The 15,904-nt window shown below is 39.7% G+C and overlaps 1 protein-coding gene across 6 annotated transcripts in view; it reads right to left on the bottom strand.

Moving 5' to 3' along the window:
• Positions 1–15,904, bottom strand: part of QKI (QKI, KH domain containing RNA binding) — a 130,075-nt gene that overhangs the window by 90,218 nt on the left and 23,953 nt on the right. For all 6 annotated transcript variants that reach the window (XM_039881335.1, XM_039881315.1, XM_039881341.1 and 3 more), the window contains exon 2: positions 5,410–5,552. In XM_039881335.1, coding sequence (XP_039737269.1) covers positions 5,410–5,552 — 143 coding nt within the window. The remainder of the gene's footprint in view (positions 1–5,409; positions 5,553–15,904) is intronic.

The following is a 15,904-nucleotide window of genomic DNA, read 5'->3' as shown; positions in this document are numbered from 1 at the left end:
GCAAACCCAAGAAAAATGAATTGAAAGGGAACTTAAAATTCATGCTCCACTGTTAACAAAGAATATTATTATGAGACTACAGAGAGTACTGTGAATAAATCTATACTATTAGTCACCGGGCTGGGATCCTACAAGCTTGAAAAATACTCGAAAAAGCATTCATCCATCCTACAAACCTCTAATGATGTGTCATCATAATAACCTAGACCCAAGACACACCTTTCAAGGCTATAATCATTCAGAATTAAAACCTATTTTACAAACATGGGAAAATCAGTTACTTTCATATGAAATCTCTGCGAAAAGTCTCACTACAATTTCAACACATCACACGTCCCAAGCAAACAGCTTAGCCATCTAATCCGTTCATGTATATACAGAATGACTAAGGTCCCCAACAGCTAGACCTTGCCAATATTTGGAACTTATCTACCACTGTAGTAGAGCCTATGAAACATTTTCTCATAATTCAAAATTGATAACTAGGTAAACTTAATAACAGAATTACTACTGACTCATAACATCTTTCATAACATGTTATGAAACATAACATCTTTTACTTACAGTGATCAGTTAAATCCATTCACATACTGCTTATAAGATCTTCATTGATTCAAACAAGTCCTTAATGGGTCAAATTACCTGTTGGATGGCCTATGGATAACTCTTATCTTCATTCATGTCTGTCATTTTATGAATGTATGATAAACTTAAACAGTATTAAAATGATTTAATGCGCTATTACCTTTCATATAAGACTGCGGGCTCCTCGAGGGTAGGATATTTTCCTTATTCACAATCGCAAGAACCATACTGAGTACTCTATCAGATGCCATACACTTGTTATCTCCATTCCTGGAAACAGTTCTATGAGTCAGACCTTATAAATTCACAGACAAGGAAACAGATCCCAAAAAATTAACATGTGCTCAAAGCCAGTGGGACAGTCTCAATGATTTTTCAGTCTCCTTCTCACTGCGGACAGTGACTTAATGCAGCTTTCCAATCTCGGCACTCCTGACGTTTGGGCAGGAGACCTCTTTCTCACGGAGGCTGTCCTGGGCGCTGCGGGATGTTTAGCAGCATCACTGGTGCCTGCGCACTAGATGCCACCAGTAACCCCTCCAAGTTCTGCCAACCAAAAGTATCTCCAGATATTGCTAAATGTCCCCGAGGGGCAAAAACATCCCCCGCTGACAACTGGTGGGTTAACAGAATGTCAGTGAGCAGGGCAAGAGCAGAGGCCGTAGGCATGCTCAGGCAATCTGGCTTGTCCGGCACTCCAGTGACCTGCCACGAGCGAGAACACTCTAAGTAGCTGCTGCCCCTTTGAGCTGGGCCCAGCAGGAACTCAATCTAAACTCAGCTGCTGCTGGCCTAGATCCACCTCGGCCAATCAGCCCAACATACAGTACAGAGTCAAGAGCACAGAAATCAGCGCGTCATGTGAGACACTGAGTTTTACGGTAGCCTGTTATGGAGCGTCATTGTGGCACCAGGTGACAAATACCACCAGAAAGGGGGTAAGCCAGGATTCAAAACCTAGGCCTGCCTGGCTCACAAACCCATTATCTCCACTAGGTTGACTTTTATCAACTGAATTGGCATCCCCACTCCCAGGATGTACTTGGTGCACAGAAGAGATGCAACGGAAGTCTGCTTTATTAATAGAAATATTAATAAATATGAATTCTGTAAAAGTTTTTCTGTACATTTTCAGTAGGCCACCGATACTGCCTGCTCATGCCCACAGCAAGGCGCTGATTCACAAACATGGTGAAGGACATGATTCAGCATCGCCTCATTTCTGAGACACTAGATCTAAGACTTTCTTCTGTTTTCATCCCAGAGCTGTACACAGCCAAACCCAAAACAATCGCTCCAAATTCACACTTCTATAAATAAGTTGCTATGTGCAAATGCAAAACACAAGTTTTACAAAAAAAAAATTTTAACAGTATTTGAAAGAATGAGGCTTTCATATAGATATGAACAACAAATATTGTACATCTAATAACTTACCAGATACTTTTCCAGGCAGCGGGAATATGAAAACAGACAAAATCCCCATCTTTGTGGAGCTTACATTCTAATAACATTTACGCAGTATAAAGGCATTTTCCAAGTGCTTTACATGTATTAACTCATTTATAACTCGCTCATAACTCCTCATACCCTGCGGAAGAGTAACCGTATTACTACCTCCACTACGGAGATGAGTACACTGAAGACCAGAAATAACAAGTAATGTGCCCCAAGTTACAAAACAAATGGCAGAGCCAGACAGGGGTCTGGACTGAGTCCATACCTTTGACCCCTATGCTTCACTGCCCCTCTGAAACTTTAATAGTAATAAAAGCATCTTTTAGTCAAATGGGATAAATTCACTCACAAAGTCAAGCTTACATACAAGCGGGGGTGGCGGATGGGAAAGACATTTTTGGTTGCCAAGCATCTACAGCTCATACACCCACCTGTGTATCTATCTACAAGGCCACACCTGGATGCCTGACTCCAAACTCAACACCTCTGCATCAGAACCGCTGAACCCCACCCCCCTCAGTCTTTAGGATTCAGTCTTTTAGTGTTCTGTTACTTCATCTGAGCAAAACCTTTGAGCTATTTGACTTTCCCTCACGTGCAGGATCTGGGCATTTCTAAGTCCTCTCGGTCAAGTTCCTCCTCTGCTCCACAGCTGGTCTCCTTGCTGCCACCACGCCCAACAGCCTTCCTTCACCCACCCAGCAGCCAGAATGAAGCTACCAAACCCCACGGAGCACATGTCGCCCTCTGGCTCAAAACATCCGAATGGCTTCCCATTCCACTCAGAAGAGTACGTGAAACCTGTAGTGGGGCCCACAGTCCCTATAGGATATGGCCCCTCTGCTCACTCCCTCACCTCGTATCCTACTGTCCCCCCATTCCCAAGCACGCTCATGCCAGGGTCACTGTTCTTGCGGTTCACTCTGCCTGGAATGTTCTTCCCCGCAGTGATTTCCATGCCCTCCTCCCCAACACTCGGCTCCCATCTCTGCGTTCCCTTCGTCTTGTAAGAGATTTCCTGACTATAAACACACAGTCACTGTTTATCTGCTCACCCCACTTTTTTTAATAGCACTGACTGTACCTAAAGTTAATATTTGTTTGTCTGTTTCTGCAACTGCAATGCCCGCTCCGCAAAAGCAGAGACGTTGTTTAGTTCACACCCTACCCAGCTTATTCTGACGATGCAAAATGAGGCCGTGCTTCCCACACCTGAGTGCGTAGGCATCGGCCACACAGACTGTACGCCACACTCTCCAATTCAACCAGTCCGCGCTGCGGCCTGCACGCTCATGAGTCCCCAGCAGGTGTGGGTGCTACAATGCCGGGACCCCATTTTAAGAACCACTGATCCAGACAATACGCCTTTTTCTAAAGAAGAACCAGGTTATATTCTCTAACACGGTCTCATCTTAAATATTCTACATTAATGACTAATGCTAAAATTTTATCCTTTATAGTTTACACAAGTAAACTATGGGGACCGCTGCTTTAGGAGATACAGAAACACCAAACAATACGAGACTCCTGTTAGAACAGCTGCCCAAATCACAATGTCTGATCTCCAGGCCTCCTCCCAATACCCAGGGTAGGCCCAGCGCAGTCGAATCTCGGTTATGTTAGTATCCTGTCCCTTGGTCACGGCAGATTGAGCCAAAACAGGCTCTCCCTAAAATCTGAAGTTCAAAGATAAAGTCTGGGAGGCACTGATGCCAAACTACATTTAGAACAAGGCTCTCACCAGAGAAGGCCCACACTCCTGCTGGGCGCTCAGGGGCCCTGATTCCATCTTTCATCCTCCCTGCTGAACCCAATTATCCTCCAACAAATTCCCTACATTATCGAGAACTATTTGTATGTTTGCAACCAAAAATACTTATAATACCAGTAAATGGTATTAGATTTATAGAAAATTGTATTGGAAATACAACTTGTGAAACAGCACAGCTTTTTACCATTAATCCAAATTAAGACATTTATTTCCCCTTTCCAGATCACTATACTGTCCCTACAGCCACTGAATCTTAGAACACACATAGCGTTTTCGACCCTATAATACCAACTATTTTTTGTATTTGTTTTCAGAAAAGTCCTCTGAAACCTAGAGAAAAGCTGCCAATTTGCCATTATTTATTCAATAGGTAGTGCAGTGGTCCCCGGCCTTTGTGGCACCAGGGACCGGTGCTCTATGAGACTCTAATGCCTGATGATCTGAGGCGGAGCTGAGGCGGTGATGCTGGCGCTGGGGAGCGGCTGCAGACACAGATGACGCTTTGCTAGTTCGCCTGCCGCTCACCTCCTGCTGTGCAGCCCAGTTTCTAACAAGCAATGGATCCATACCACTCCGTGGCCCAGGGAGTTGGGGACCCCTGGGCCACGGACTGGGAAGCAGCGGGTGCCTATTATGTCCAACGTCATGCACACCTGCAGCACAGCAATGACTAACAAAAACAGGTTCTTATTTTAAGTACCTTACATTTTGCTAGGGAGAGAAAAATAAACAAGAAAAATGTCAGATAAAAATTTCTATGCAGAGAAATAAAGGGACTTAGGTGAAATAATGAGTAACCAGATTGCTTTTAGATAATATGGTCAGGAGAGGCTTCTCTGACGTGACATTCAATGTCGCTTCAATGACAAGAAGCCAGCGAGTAGAGATCAGTGCACAGCTAACACAGGTCCTTAGGCGGGGAACAGGCCCGACCTGTTCTAAAAGCCAGTACGACTGCACAGAGCACTGAGGAAGAGGAAATCATCGACGGTGAGGTCTGAGACAGAAAGGACCACACCACACCGTCCACCACGTCGGGCTCTGTAACAAAAGGCAGAGTTTGGAGCTATTTATAAATTTATTGGTTATGGGACAAGAAGACTCTTCACAACAAAATGCTTGCCCAGAATAGTCGAGCAACGGACTAAGATGAACGAAAAATAAATTACAAACAGTGGTTATACAATTTTTAGAGCTGAAAGGAACCTTAGCTGTCACAGAGTCCAAACTCTCATTTCACTGGGAAGATGGTGCGGCCAGGCTGTGGCTTCTTTGAGGTCGAGCCAAAGAGGAGCTCGGAGCTGTACTTGGTACGCTAACGTTAACGGCCAAGGCTCTTTACGTAATTCCTGCCGATCCGAAATCTAAAACTAAGTCTTTAGCCATGTACATTTCCAAAGGTGACACAGCAGCAGTCAAATGAAAATATATTTAGAAATATTTTAAGTTATCCATGCCAGATTATTCATACTTTACTCCTCGCATGAGGTTTTTCTTAAAAGCGGCTGATAATACTCAAGTCTTTCCCACCAGACATCTCTCTTCCCACAGTACGTAAAGCAGAGGAGACATGGGACGAAACGCGGCATACTTACGTCCGGGTACTCCTTCACAGGCACGTAAAGCTTCTCTTGTAACTGAACAACAGGCCCCACCGCGTCGGGCAGCTCTGCACTCCGCTTCTCGGTGCTGCCATTTAATGTGTCATTGTACATGTCTTTCCGTACTCTGCTAATTTCTGTTGAAAATAAAAAATTTCAATGTGTTAGACGAAAATATTCTTGCTAATCCAGGGGGAAAAAAAAGAGGGTAGGGTGGATGCCACTGATAAAATGTGAAAACTCAAAGAAGAAACAAACTGTTGGGCTATTCTATCATTCTCTGGATTAAGTCAATATTGAACAAAAGTATAGCCTCACTTTGATTCCTACCAGAAATCAAATTTATACACCAAATAATACAATTTATTAAAACTAACTCAGCGCCCAAGCTCTTATCCACTATGATACAGACCTGTCATTTTATCTAATTTCTCCATTTGTAAGCAAGGCCAGTCATTCCAAATGATAATGTCGACTGACGACTGTAAGAATGCACCTGACAAAACTAACGCCAATGCTCTCTTCTACTTCCGAACTGACAGATTACAACGGACTCGCAGATCGCAGACTGAGCAGAATTCTGAATCTGAGACCCGGATCTGGCGGATAAAGCTTGAGGCACAGAAGAGATGGAGATGTCTTAGAGAGGGTACAGGAGAAGAGACATTTAAGGAGTGAAAAAAGATCCAAACCAAGAAGAAATGGAAGGAGACAGAAGTAGGGAAGAGGTGTCGAAGCAGCTAAGAAAGGACAGATTCAAGGAGGGATGATCGACAGTGTCAAACACCACAAAGGTACAGTAAGGTAAACAGCAAAAGAGGGTACCCTGGATTCGGCCACTAAGCCACTGACAATCAGAGAAGTTTTAAAGAAAAGATGGTGACAGAGGTTAAACTACATTATGTTAATGGACGAAATATAAGCAAGCAAGCAGAGATACCTAGCCAATGACCTTTTAAAAAAACTACTATGATATCCCAGGCATAAATATACTTCTTTTTAAAAAAAGTATAAGAAATCTATTTTAATGAATCAAGTGCTGCATAAAGAAACTGATTAATTCTTTAAGCTTCCACACTGTGCTAGAGGACAGGCTCCTGCCCATTGGAACATGCTAATAACGGTTGTCATTAAATTAGCTGGATGCCTCTGTAACCATCTCTCCATGCCATAGATTACGTCCTCTTCGGGGAAAAGGTTTGTGCCCATTAGTATTTAAAAATAAAATGCTTTTTATTTTTAAAATGTATTTGGTATGCTCTGCAAACATAGAATTTTAATCTATTGCTATAGATTAAATGCATACTTTATAAACGCACACTTTAATTTACTTAACTAGTTATTTAGATCCCTTTCAGATAAATAAAATTCAGCACAGCAAAAAGGCACTATCAAAGGTGTTCTTACCCAGTTACAAAGTCTTCACCAGTGGAAACACTGACTCTGATACATTTTCTGCTTCGATGATGGCAACATTCATTTTATAACATTTTCTCTTAAATAACAATCTGCTTGTCAAAGCTAACCAAATGTTTATTTTTGAATTGCAAATAAAATTTTTAAGAAATCAAAGAAAGGTACCTTGAGTTTAATTACATAAAGACAAGACCTCATTCTTGAAGTTTTTTTATACTTCTAGTTTCATAATGAAATCTTTTCTAAAGATGTCCAGTATCAAATTAGCATTATCTTAAATTAGCACATGACAACAATTCTCAATAACCAAGTAATAATTTAAACATACATGATTGTTTACATAATTTACATAATTACAGCAAGTAATTAACCAAAGGGAATTAGAAAATTTTAATTATATTAAATACATATAATATCCTTTAGTTCCAGCCTCTATATAAAAGCACTTTCAAAATTAATTTATGATCTTTAAATCTCTTTGGAAACTGCCCAATTCTTGTTATGAAGTTAATAAACAGATATAGAAACCTGACAACAGCATAAATCTATAGATAAAATCTGTTCGTAAATATAGATGCAAACATCCTAAATGAAGAGGCGCCACCAGCATATTAAAATAATGCACCAATACGAAGTGGAATTTATACTATGAAAGAATAGTTTGATATTTAAAAATCTATAAATAACCATAGTAATACGATAGTTTGAAAGGGAAAAATGATTTTCCAAGTAAATAATTTTATCAAACTTAGGAAAACCAAGAAAATTAATTATAAATAAAAATATCCAGATGACTAGATTAAAAAAACGAATACACAAAACCAATAACCTTTATATATTCAATTTGATGATATAATGGAACACACATTTAGAACTTAAGCTGTGTTTCTATAAACATGTGTGAGTCTGATTAATAACTAAAAGTTCCATGAGACTCTGTTACCCTCTGTCTCCCCAGCTCCTAGAATTATGCCTTGAACACAGCGGGTCAGTTAATACTTGGTAGATCAGGTAGATGAGTGGGTGAATGAAGGGAGGAATGAGCTAGATTCTAGGGCATTCGAGTTTAACAAGTCAGGATTCCAGCTCTCAACCAGGCACATGCACAAGATGCCGCCTATGGTAAGATCAGTAAGGGCACAGAGACAGCGGCAGCAGACGCAGGCGTCACTAACCCTCCTGCCGGCGTTAGGGTCAAGAAGGAAGTCAAGAGGAAAGAAACTGACATTCGTTTTCCAATGATGGAGTATATAAAGCAGAAGCACAAATAATATTATAAATTCTACTTTTCTTAAGATTAAAAAATCTTTCTACTGTTTCTTTCAGTCTAAGATCTATCATTCAATTTAATAACAGGACACAAATTATATACAAGACAGTAGTATGTCTGAGAATGAAAAGATGGCTAAGAAAGTTCTAGTTCTCAAGGAATTTACAATCTAATTCATTGTGGAGCCTAACCAGCTGAGTATACCCTTTACCAACAGCAACTCTCTAGCCAGGAAATCATTAGCACTTCTTGGCATGTTATTTACAACACTCAAGTTGGAACAAGTTCTAACTCCAGTTCTAACAGTAAGCGCTTGTATGATTTTAGACAAGTTTCTTACTTAACCTTTCTGTGTCTGTACCTCATATAATTACAGGCTGCTTACTGAGTGACTCAACTAAATCCGCCGGTTTCCAACCCCAGTATGCAAGGACTCCATTCATTATTTCCCCCCATGTTTCAAAAAGTTCTGTCTCCAAACCTTTTCATTTTATAAGTCCTGGTGGTGATCAGAGCTTTTGATAAAGGTTGATATCAAGCTGCTATAATCACAGCCAAAATATTACAGAAGCATGTCATGGGTATGGGTGGTGTTCTAGTTCCTCTGCGGATGTCCATTTATGAAACACAGGAATGCTTCATAACTAGTATGTTTCATATATTCTTTTGTTGTACCAAACATTACATGATAATGCGCAAATGTTCCCTTATCGCCACACTACCTCCACCAACCTACAACAGTGGTTCGAGAACTAAAAGTTCACAACCTCTTGTGTAATCGCCTCGTATAAAAATTCCCACTACAAATAACCCCCAAATACCCCAAGGTCAAGACAGTTTGGTTTAGACATCTCTGAAGTTCTTAAATGTTAACGAATTTATTTTACTGAAACAAACTCTTTCCTAAAATTTCTCCCACCCCCCACCCAACACTCCCAAGCTCACAGCATAGGTCAAACGCTTCTTCCATGACAGCCCTACAGATACGTGAAAAGGTCTGCTGTATCTAAGTGTCCTCTTCTCTAACCTACCTATGTGATGGCATGGTTTACACCCTCCCACTCATCTAGACACACTCCATTTGTCTATGTCCCTTTTAAAATGGAAACCCCTGTCCCACACACATCCTTCCCTGACAGTGGGTCAGTATGTGACTGAGGCTGCCTACTACCAGTCCCAAACACACCACTTGGCACAGTGTGTTTAATGCCTTCGCTTCCATGGTGAGCACACGGCACTGCTGACATCCATACATCCACACGGCTTGTTTAGACGTCAGTAGACAATTATTTTCATGATTGTTTTCTACTAGATATATCCCTTCTGATTTATGTTCATCTACCAGTTGACATTCTTTAGGGATGATTATTCTGTGAGTCAAGGATCCAACTAACTGCAATGTCGTAGAGCACACACTTCTCTAGCCTGGATGCTAAAATACTGGGACACCTCAACTAAGCGGTGAGGTCTCAGCCTGCACGGACCCTCCCCCTGGGTCTAGCGGTTCACAGAGGACATGTTTTGGAACCGATCGGTTGTGCCATCAAGTGTATAACATGAATTTTTCAGTTTGGGGGAGTATTCACCTCATCCATCATTCAGGATCCCTTTATCTTTCATGGTTTCTTAAACTGATATTCAGTTATCTCATTTTTTTTCAAATTTCAATATCCTGAAAACTATTTTTCTTTAGGCCTGAAAACTTGATTCGGTCATACTAAGTCTCCTAACATTTCTCTGCCTTAATTATCTTGATTTTTGTCCTTTCCCAAACTAAAACTCAGTTACCGGTCAGTAAACTCTGCTCCTAAGGAAGGTGGGAAAATAGTCACCACACGGTTGTTTCATGTCACCTGTTAATACATCGCCTGCTTAAGCCTTCTCCCTTCCCCTCCATTCACCTAGCGACAACCTACGGCTTTGTTTTAAAACCATTCTCGCAAATAAAAAGCCTCCACTCACCTCTGCCTTGGGCTTCCCATCACCACCACGCCTTTATTATGTCTGAACCATTGTACGTGCACCCCGCCCTTTGCTAACCTTAAAATTTTCCACATTCTTTTAAAATGTGAACTATTAGATTAACAGATCACTCACTCTATGGAAAAGTAAAATGTCAGAATTAAGAACAACATGAAGAAATATTAAAGAATAGAAAAATGTAGAGTGAATTATGAAATTAAGTAGTCATTTCCCAAGATAGATAATAACTATGTACTAATTCAATATTATAATGTTGGTAGATAAAAGAATAAAATACAGCCCGATTTTACTTTCTGGTTTACAATTTATTTCAATGCATTTAAACCAAGGAAGTCAAAAATCAGGAAATAAAATACTAAAAATATTTACTAGCTGAGTAGTAAACAAAAAAACTATTAATGACATACAAATTTTTTAAATGCATGAAAGTATTATTTTCAAGATTTGTAACAATCCAAATTAAAACTGTTTAAAACACTGAAAAAATTCTCATACAAAACATGTCCTGTACTCAGTGTTATGGTAGCTAATTCCAATTGCTCAACCAGCCACTCTGATGTCACAGACATTATATTTCATTTGGGCATCTGCTTTTTCTTTGTGCATTACACTTAAATCCATCAAAAAATTTACCTTATCATTGTAATACAGCTGGAGCTAAAACACAGAAAGAAATGAGGTTACAGTATCATTTGAACACTACTGCCTTTCTAAAATTTCACATTTTCCATTAATTTATGCAGTAAAATAAGAGCCAACTAGTTCTAAAATATATACGCTTCGATGTACATAGTACGAATTTTATAAGCAAAGTCTGAGTGACAGCTTTCCTCATTTCAACCGAAGTTTAAATGGGCTCTGTTATTGCCTCACTATCTGTAATTCGTTTATGGCTGGACACTTAACTGGCACACTACCACAAACAGCAAAGTAAGATTTTTGTTATTTTAGGTCTTACTTAACAAATTGTTAGTTTCTATTTACATGATACTCATTAAATCTTAAAACAATAATATCAGCAGTGTATTTATAACGTTAAGAACAACTACCACTACATAACCAGGTAACTGTTTTGTACCTTTAGTCAACAAAGATCTCTTCTGTTAAAAGAAACCTCTAATTCAGGGTTTACTAAATACAGGGAAAGTTTTAAGGATATTTTGGGCAGAGTAAAACCCAAGGAATAATATAACTTCACTGTGCTCATTTTAAAAAGTCCCATTCACAAGGTACAGAAAGCGAATGCATTAAAAAGCAGATTACTAGAGAATATGCTCTACTAAGCAGAATGTGTTTTGCTTACTTTAACAATCAAATAAATCTGACTTAATTTTGAGGTAATTGCTTTGAAAGTGGCAAGAAAAAAATAAACAAGCTACCAATTCTCTAGATAGGGCCTTATTTTTTGGGTTAAACTGTATTTGTACTTCAGAACTGTAAGCACAAAAAGAAAAATTACAAAATTAGATTCGACATCACAGCTCTCCTTTAAAGGGCCCAAATTAACAATTGTGCAAAATTGCTGATACATTTCACATACAAAATATGAACAGCAAGCAGAAGTCTTATGAAATGTTCATCCTACTTCTATGATTGTTCAGAGCTGTTTTGTATCATGCAAGGTATTTATCAGTAGCTGCACCTTCCTGAAAAGCCTGTTGGAAAAGTTATAGAAAACAATGTCTATTACATCAGGGTCTCCAATCCCCGGGCCACAGACCAGTATTAGTCCATGGCCTGTTGGGAACCGGGCTGCACAGCGGGCGATCAAAGCAAAGCTTCATCTGTGTTCGCAGCCACTCCCCAGCGCCAGCATCACCGCCTCAGCTCCACCTCAGGTCATCAGGCGTTAGATGCTCTAGGAGCACCGGTCCCTGGTGCCAAAAAGGTTGGGGACCGCTACATTACATGACTCAATCTATAATAAGTATGTGTATTTTTAGATAGACATAGAAGAAATATAGATATATATATATAACACCTCAAAAAATTAAAAATATTAACTACCATATGACCCAGCAATTCCGCGTCTCATTTATCTGAAGAAATCCAAAACATTAATTAAAAATGATACATGCACCTCTATGTTCATTGCAGCATTATTTACAATGGCCAAGATATGGAAGCAACCTAAGTATCCATTGCTAGACAAACGCATAAAGAAGATGTGAGATAGATACACACACACACACACACACACACACACACAATGGAATATAACTCAGCCATAAAAAAAGAATGAAATCTTGTTGCTTCTAACGACATGAACAGACCTAGAGAGTATTATGTTAAGTGAAATAAGTCAGAGAAAAACAAATACCATATGATTTCAATTATACGTGGAATCTAAAAAAACAAATGAACAAACAAAACAGAAACAAACTCATACAGAGAAGGAATAGCTGGCTGCCAGATGGGAAAGGAGGGGGGAGGTCAAAGGGTGAAGGGACGAGAAGTACAAACTGCCAGTTATAAAGCAGACACAGGGGTACGAGGTGCAGCACAGGGAATAAAGTCGATGGGACTGCAATAAGCGCGTATGCTGTCAGATGCGCACCAGGCTCACTGGGGTGACCACTCTGTGAGTTACATAAATGTCTAATCACTATTTTGTATACCTGAAACTAATATAACATTGCACGTCAATTAAATTTAAAAATTTTAATTTTTTTTAAAAGATGTAACAACTATTAGCAGTAGTGATCTCTGGGAGGTGAATTTATGACTATTTCACTTGCACATTACTATATAATTTTTTTAATAGTTATCACTTTAAACATACTGACAATCTCATTAGGAGAGGAGAAAGCACGTTAGTCAAAATGCTGCATAATACTGGATTCTCTATACAAAATTATAATAGGGATTAAATCACTGACTTCTAATTCTAAAAACAAACCACAAAGACCTATTTTATTTAACATATGAACAACTCCACCATGCTAAAATAATTTATATGAATTTCTCTTGCTCATCAGAATCTGAAGTAGAATATAATACCCATTTTAAATAATAATAATAATGCTCAGAAGTTAAAAAGTTAGTCCAAGGTCACGAGGCCAACCACATTTTTAGTTTTCATAAAGGACTTCCTAGGGTAAGAACTTTAAAATTCACTTTAAGAGATAGTAATTAGAGAATGAGAAATAAAATGGTACAAACCGACTTTTGGTTTTCATTAGCTGTGCTCTAACAAGTGCAAGTCCAGTATGTTTTGCTGGTGACTATTAAAAAAACAAAAAACAAAAAACAAAAAACTCTGCCCCGTCCCCGCTTTCACTCCAAGCTAAGAGAATGTAGTTCTGTGGATAAAATCTAGGCCTGGGTTCCTAGAAAGTGACGACCCTGAGTGAGCACTCAGACACAGCTGGTGCACAAAGAAGGCAACACGGTGACTAACAGAGCTGGGCCGAGTGGGGGGAAGGGTTTTTTTTTTTTTTTTAAATAAAAACCAATTATTTAATTGGCGCAGGTATCCTTTCTCAATTAAATTGCATTTTGTCTGAATGCTAGTTACTTTTAACTGTTAGATGTCAAGACATTTAAGGCTGAATATTAAGTACTCTTTAATAAACATGTTGCCTTCTAGTCATTTTGTTTTTTAGGGTACTCAGGGGAAACCAGTCCTTATCTCTCTCTATATAGTATGTGCCGTATGAAATTTTAAGTTTAAATCTGAAGGTTAAGAAACCTGGTTAAGAAACATTTGCCAAAAATATCTGAAGATGATGCAACAGTTACTTAGTAGGTATCATCGGAATCCAGGTTAGAAATAAAACTTGAGACTCTAGCAATTTTTATTAATGACTGTTTTCCCAACACTTTTATTACTTCTGGAATAAAAATAAACTCATAGCAGTGGAAATAGGTACCCAGAACATACGATATTTTTTTGCCACATACTCTAAGACACCTTTGTTTTGAATCATCTCGATGTTATTGACTATTCAAAAATACTTCTTGTAAGTTCTTACTTATAACATGATAATGATAGTAATGGATTATAATCCATGAGACCACAATGACATAAATAAGTAAAATAAATACATGGGAGAGACGGGACAGATCTTCCTCATAAAATTCCAATTAATATAGAAGAAAAGATAAATATAGAAAATCACCAGCAGAAAACCGCCACAGTAATAATGGCTGCAGGCAAGAACCGTTCAATGGATGCTAAAATTAGTAAACGAAAATAAGAAACAGGATATCTGTCCAGTTTCAGAGTAGCACCCTACAAGACACCTGTCACCTACAGAGGAGGAGGAGACTGCGCGGTGGTGACCGGGCGACCACGGTGAGCACCTTGAACAAGGCAGCGCCACTGCTGAGCACTGACACCAGCGGCCCGATCGTCCTTCCGTGGTTTTCTTCCCCAAAATGCATAACCCTCAATCTAATCATGAGAAATCATCAGATAAACCCAAACTGAAGAGTACTCTACAAAATAATCCACCAGTAATCCTCGAAACTGTTAAGAAAAGTGTCATGAAAGAATGTGACACTGTCATAGACTGCAAGAAACTCGAGAGAGAGCACCAGTAAAGCAATGTAGGATCCTGGACTGGATCCTGCAGCAGAAAATGGACATGAGTAAGAAGCTGGCGAAATCTGAGTAAGACGTGCAAATGAGTTAGTAATACTGCGTCGACGCTAATTTCTTGGCTCCCATAACTGCAGTATGGTTATGTGAGCTACCGTTAACCCCTATACCATTTTTTTCTATTTTTCTCTAAGCCTAAATTTATTTCAAAATCAAAAAAAAAAAACTGAAATAAAAGCTTTTGCTTTGGCCTTCTAGATTATTTAATTGGGGGTGGAGAAAGAAGGGGGGTAGGTAGTTGTGGGAGAGAATCAAAGCTATGCAAATGTATTACTTTTCTAATTTTTGAAAAATTAAAAAGAAAATGCCTGCTTACAAATTAAACGGAGGATCTCAACAACATTCAAAATAACCTCTAATTCAGAATATCCAAATCATGATTTCCCCTCTCAGTGTAACCCAGGTCCGCACCGTCTACAAGGACCCACAACACCCTCGGAGGCTCCCTGTCACCACCCTGCCCCTCCTACCCGTCGGCCCATTCTCCCAACCAACTACCCCTCCCCCGCCCCCCCCACCCCTATATCATTCACAGCTACGGCCACACACAGAACTGCGGGTCCTGACCTCAGTTTGCAATGACTCTTCCCTCCCTTTGGAAAGCTGTTCTCCAGAGAGCAGTATGGCTCACTCCATTACCTTTTCAAATCTTGGCTTCAATGTCAATTGCTCAACAAGGCCCACTCAGATCTCCCTATTTAAAACTGCAACTTGCCCCCATCCACCCTGAACACTCTGATCCCCTTTATCCTGTTCAGTGTACTCCCATAATTCACACCGCCTAACATACGATAGATGTATTTATTGCTTATTGCCCTGCCTCCTGCATAAGAATGTAAACTCCAGGATGGCAGATAGCTTTGTTTCTGCCTTCTGCTATATCTCCAACATCCAGATCCCTGGGGGGAGGGGGACCACTTAAACAAACCCTATTAAGATTATTAGCACAAAAACATGCAAAGCTACAAAGCGTTCTTGAAACTTCACTCAAGCATCAATAGGTTGATTCTTCATTCCTTTTTCCTTCTAAATTAAGAGACATGCATCCTCCCTTCTCAAATGGGCTTCCAAGAGGGGACGTGTGAAAGAGCCCCCAGGGAACCAACCAGACACCGCAGAAGAAGGCACCTCTACAGGACACAGGGGAAAATGAATTCTCCTTTGTAAACAGATTGTCCAGCTAACTGTTCTGTAGCTATTTCTGCTGTAGTCCAGAC

The sequence above is a fragment of the Pteropus medius genome, unplaced genomic scaffold (genome assembly GCF_902729225.1).
Source record: "Pteropus medius unplaced genomic scaffold, Ma_sr-lr_union100, whole genome shotgun sequence".
NCBI lineage: Eukaryota > Metazoa > Chordata > Mammalia > Chiroptera > Pteropodidae > Pteropus > Pteropus medius.
This window is presented reverse-complemented; position numbering and strand designations above follow the sequence as displayed.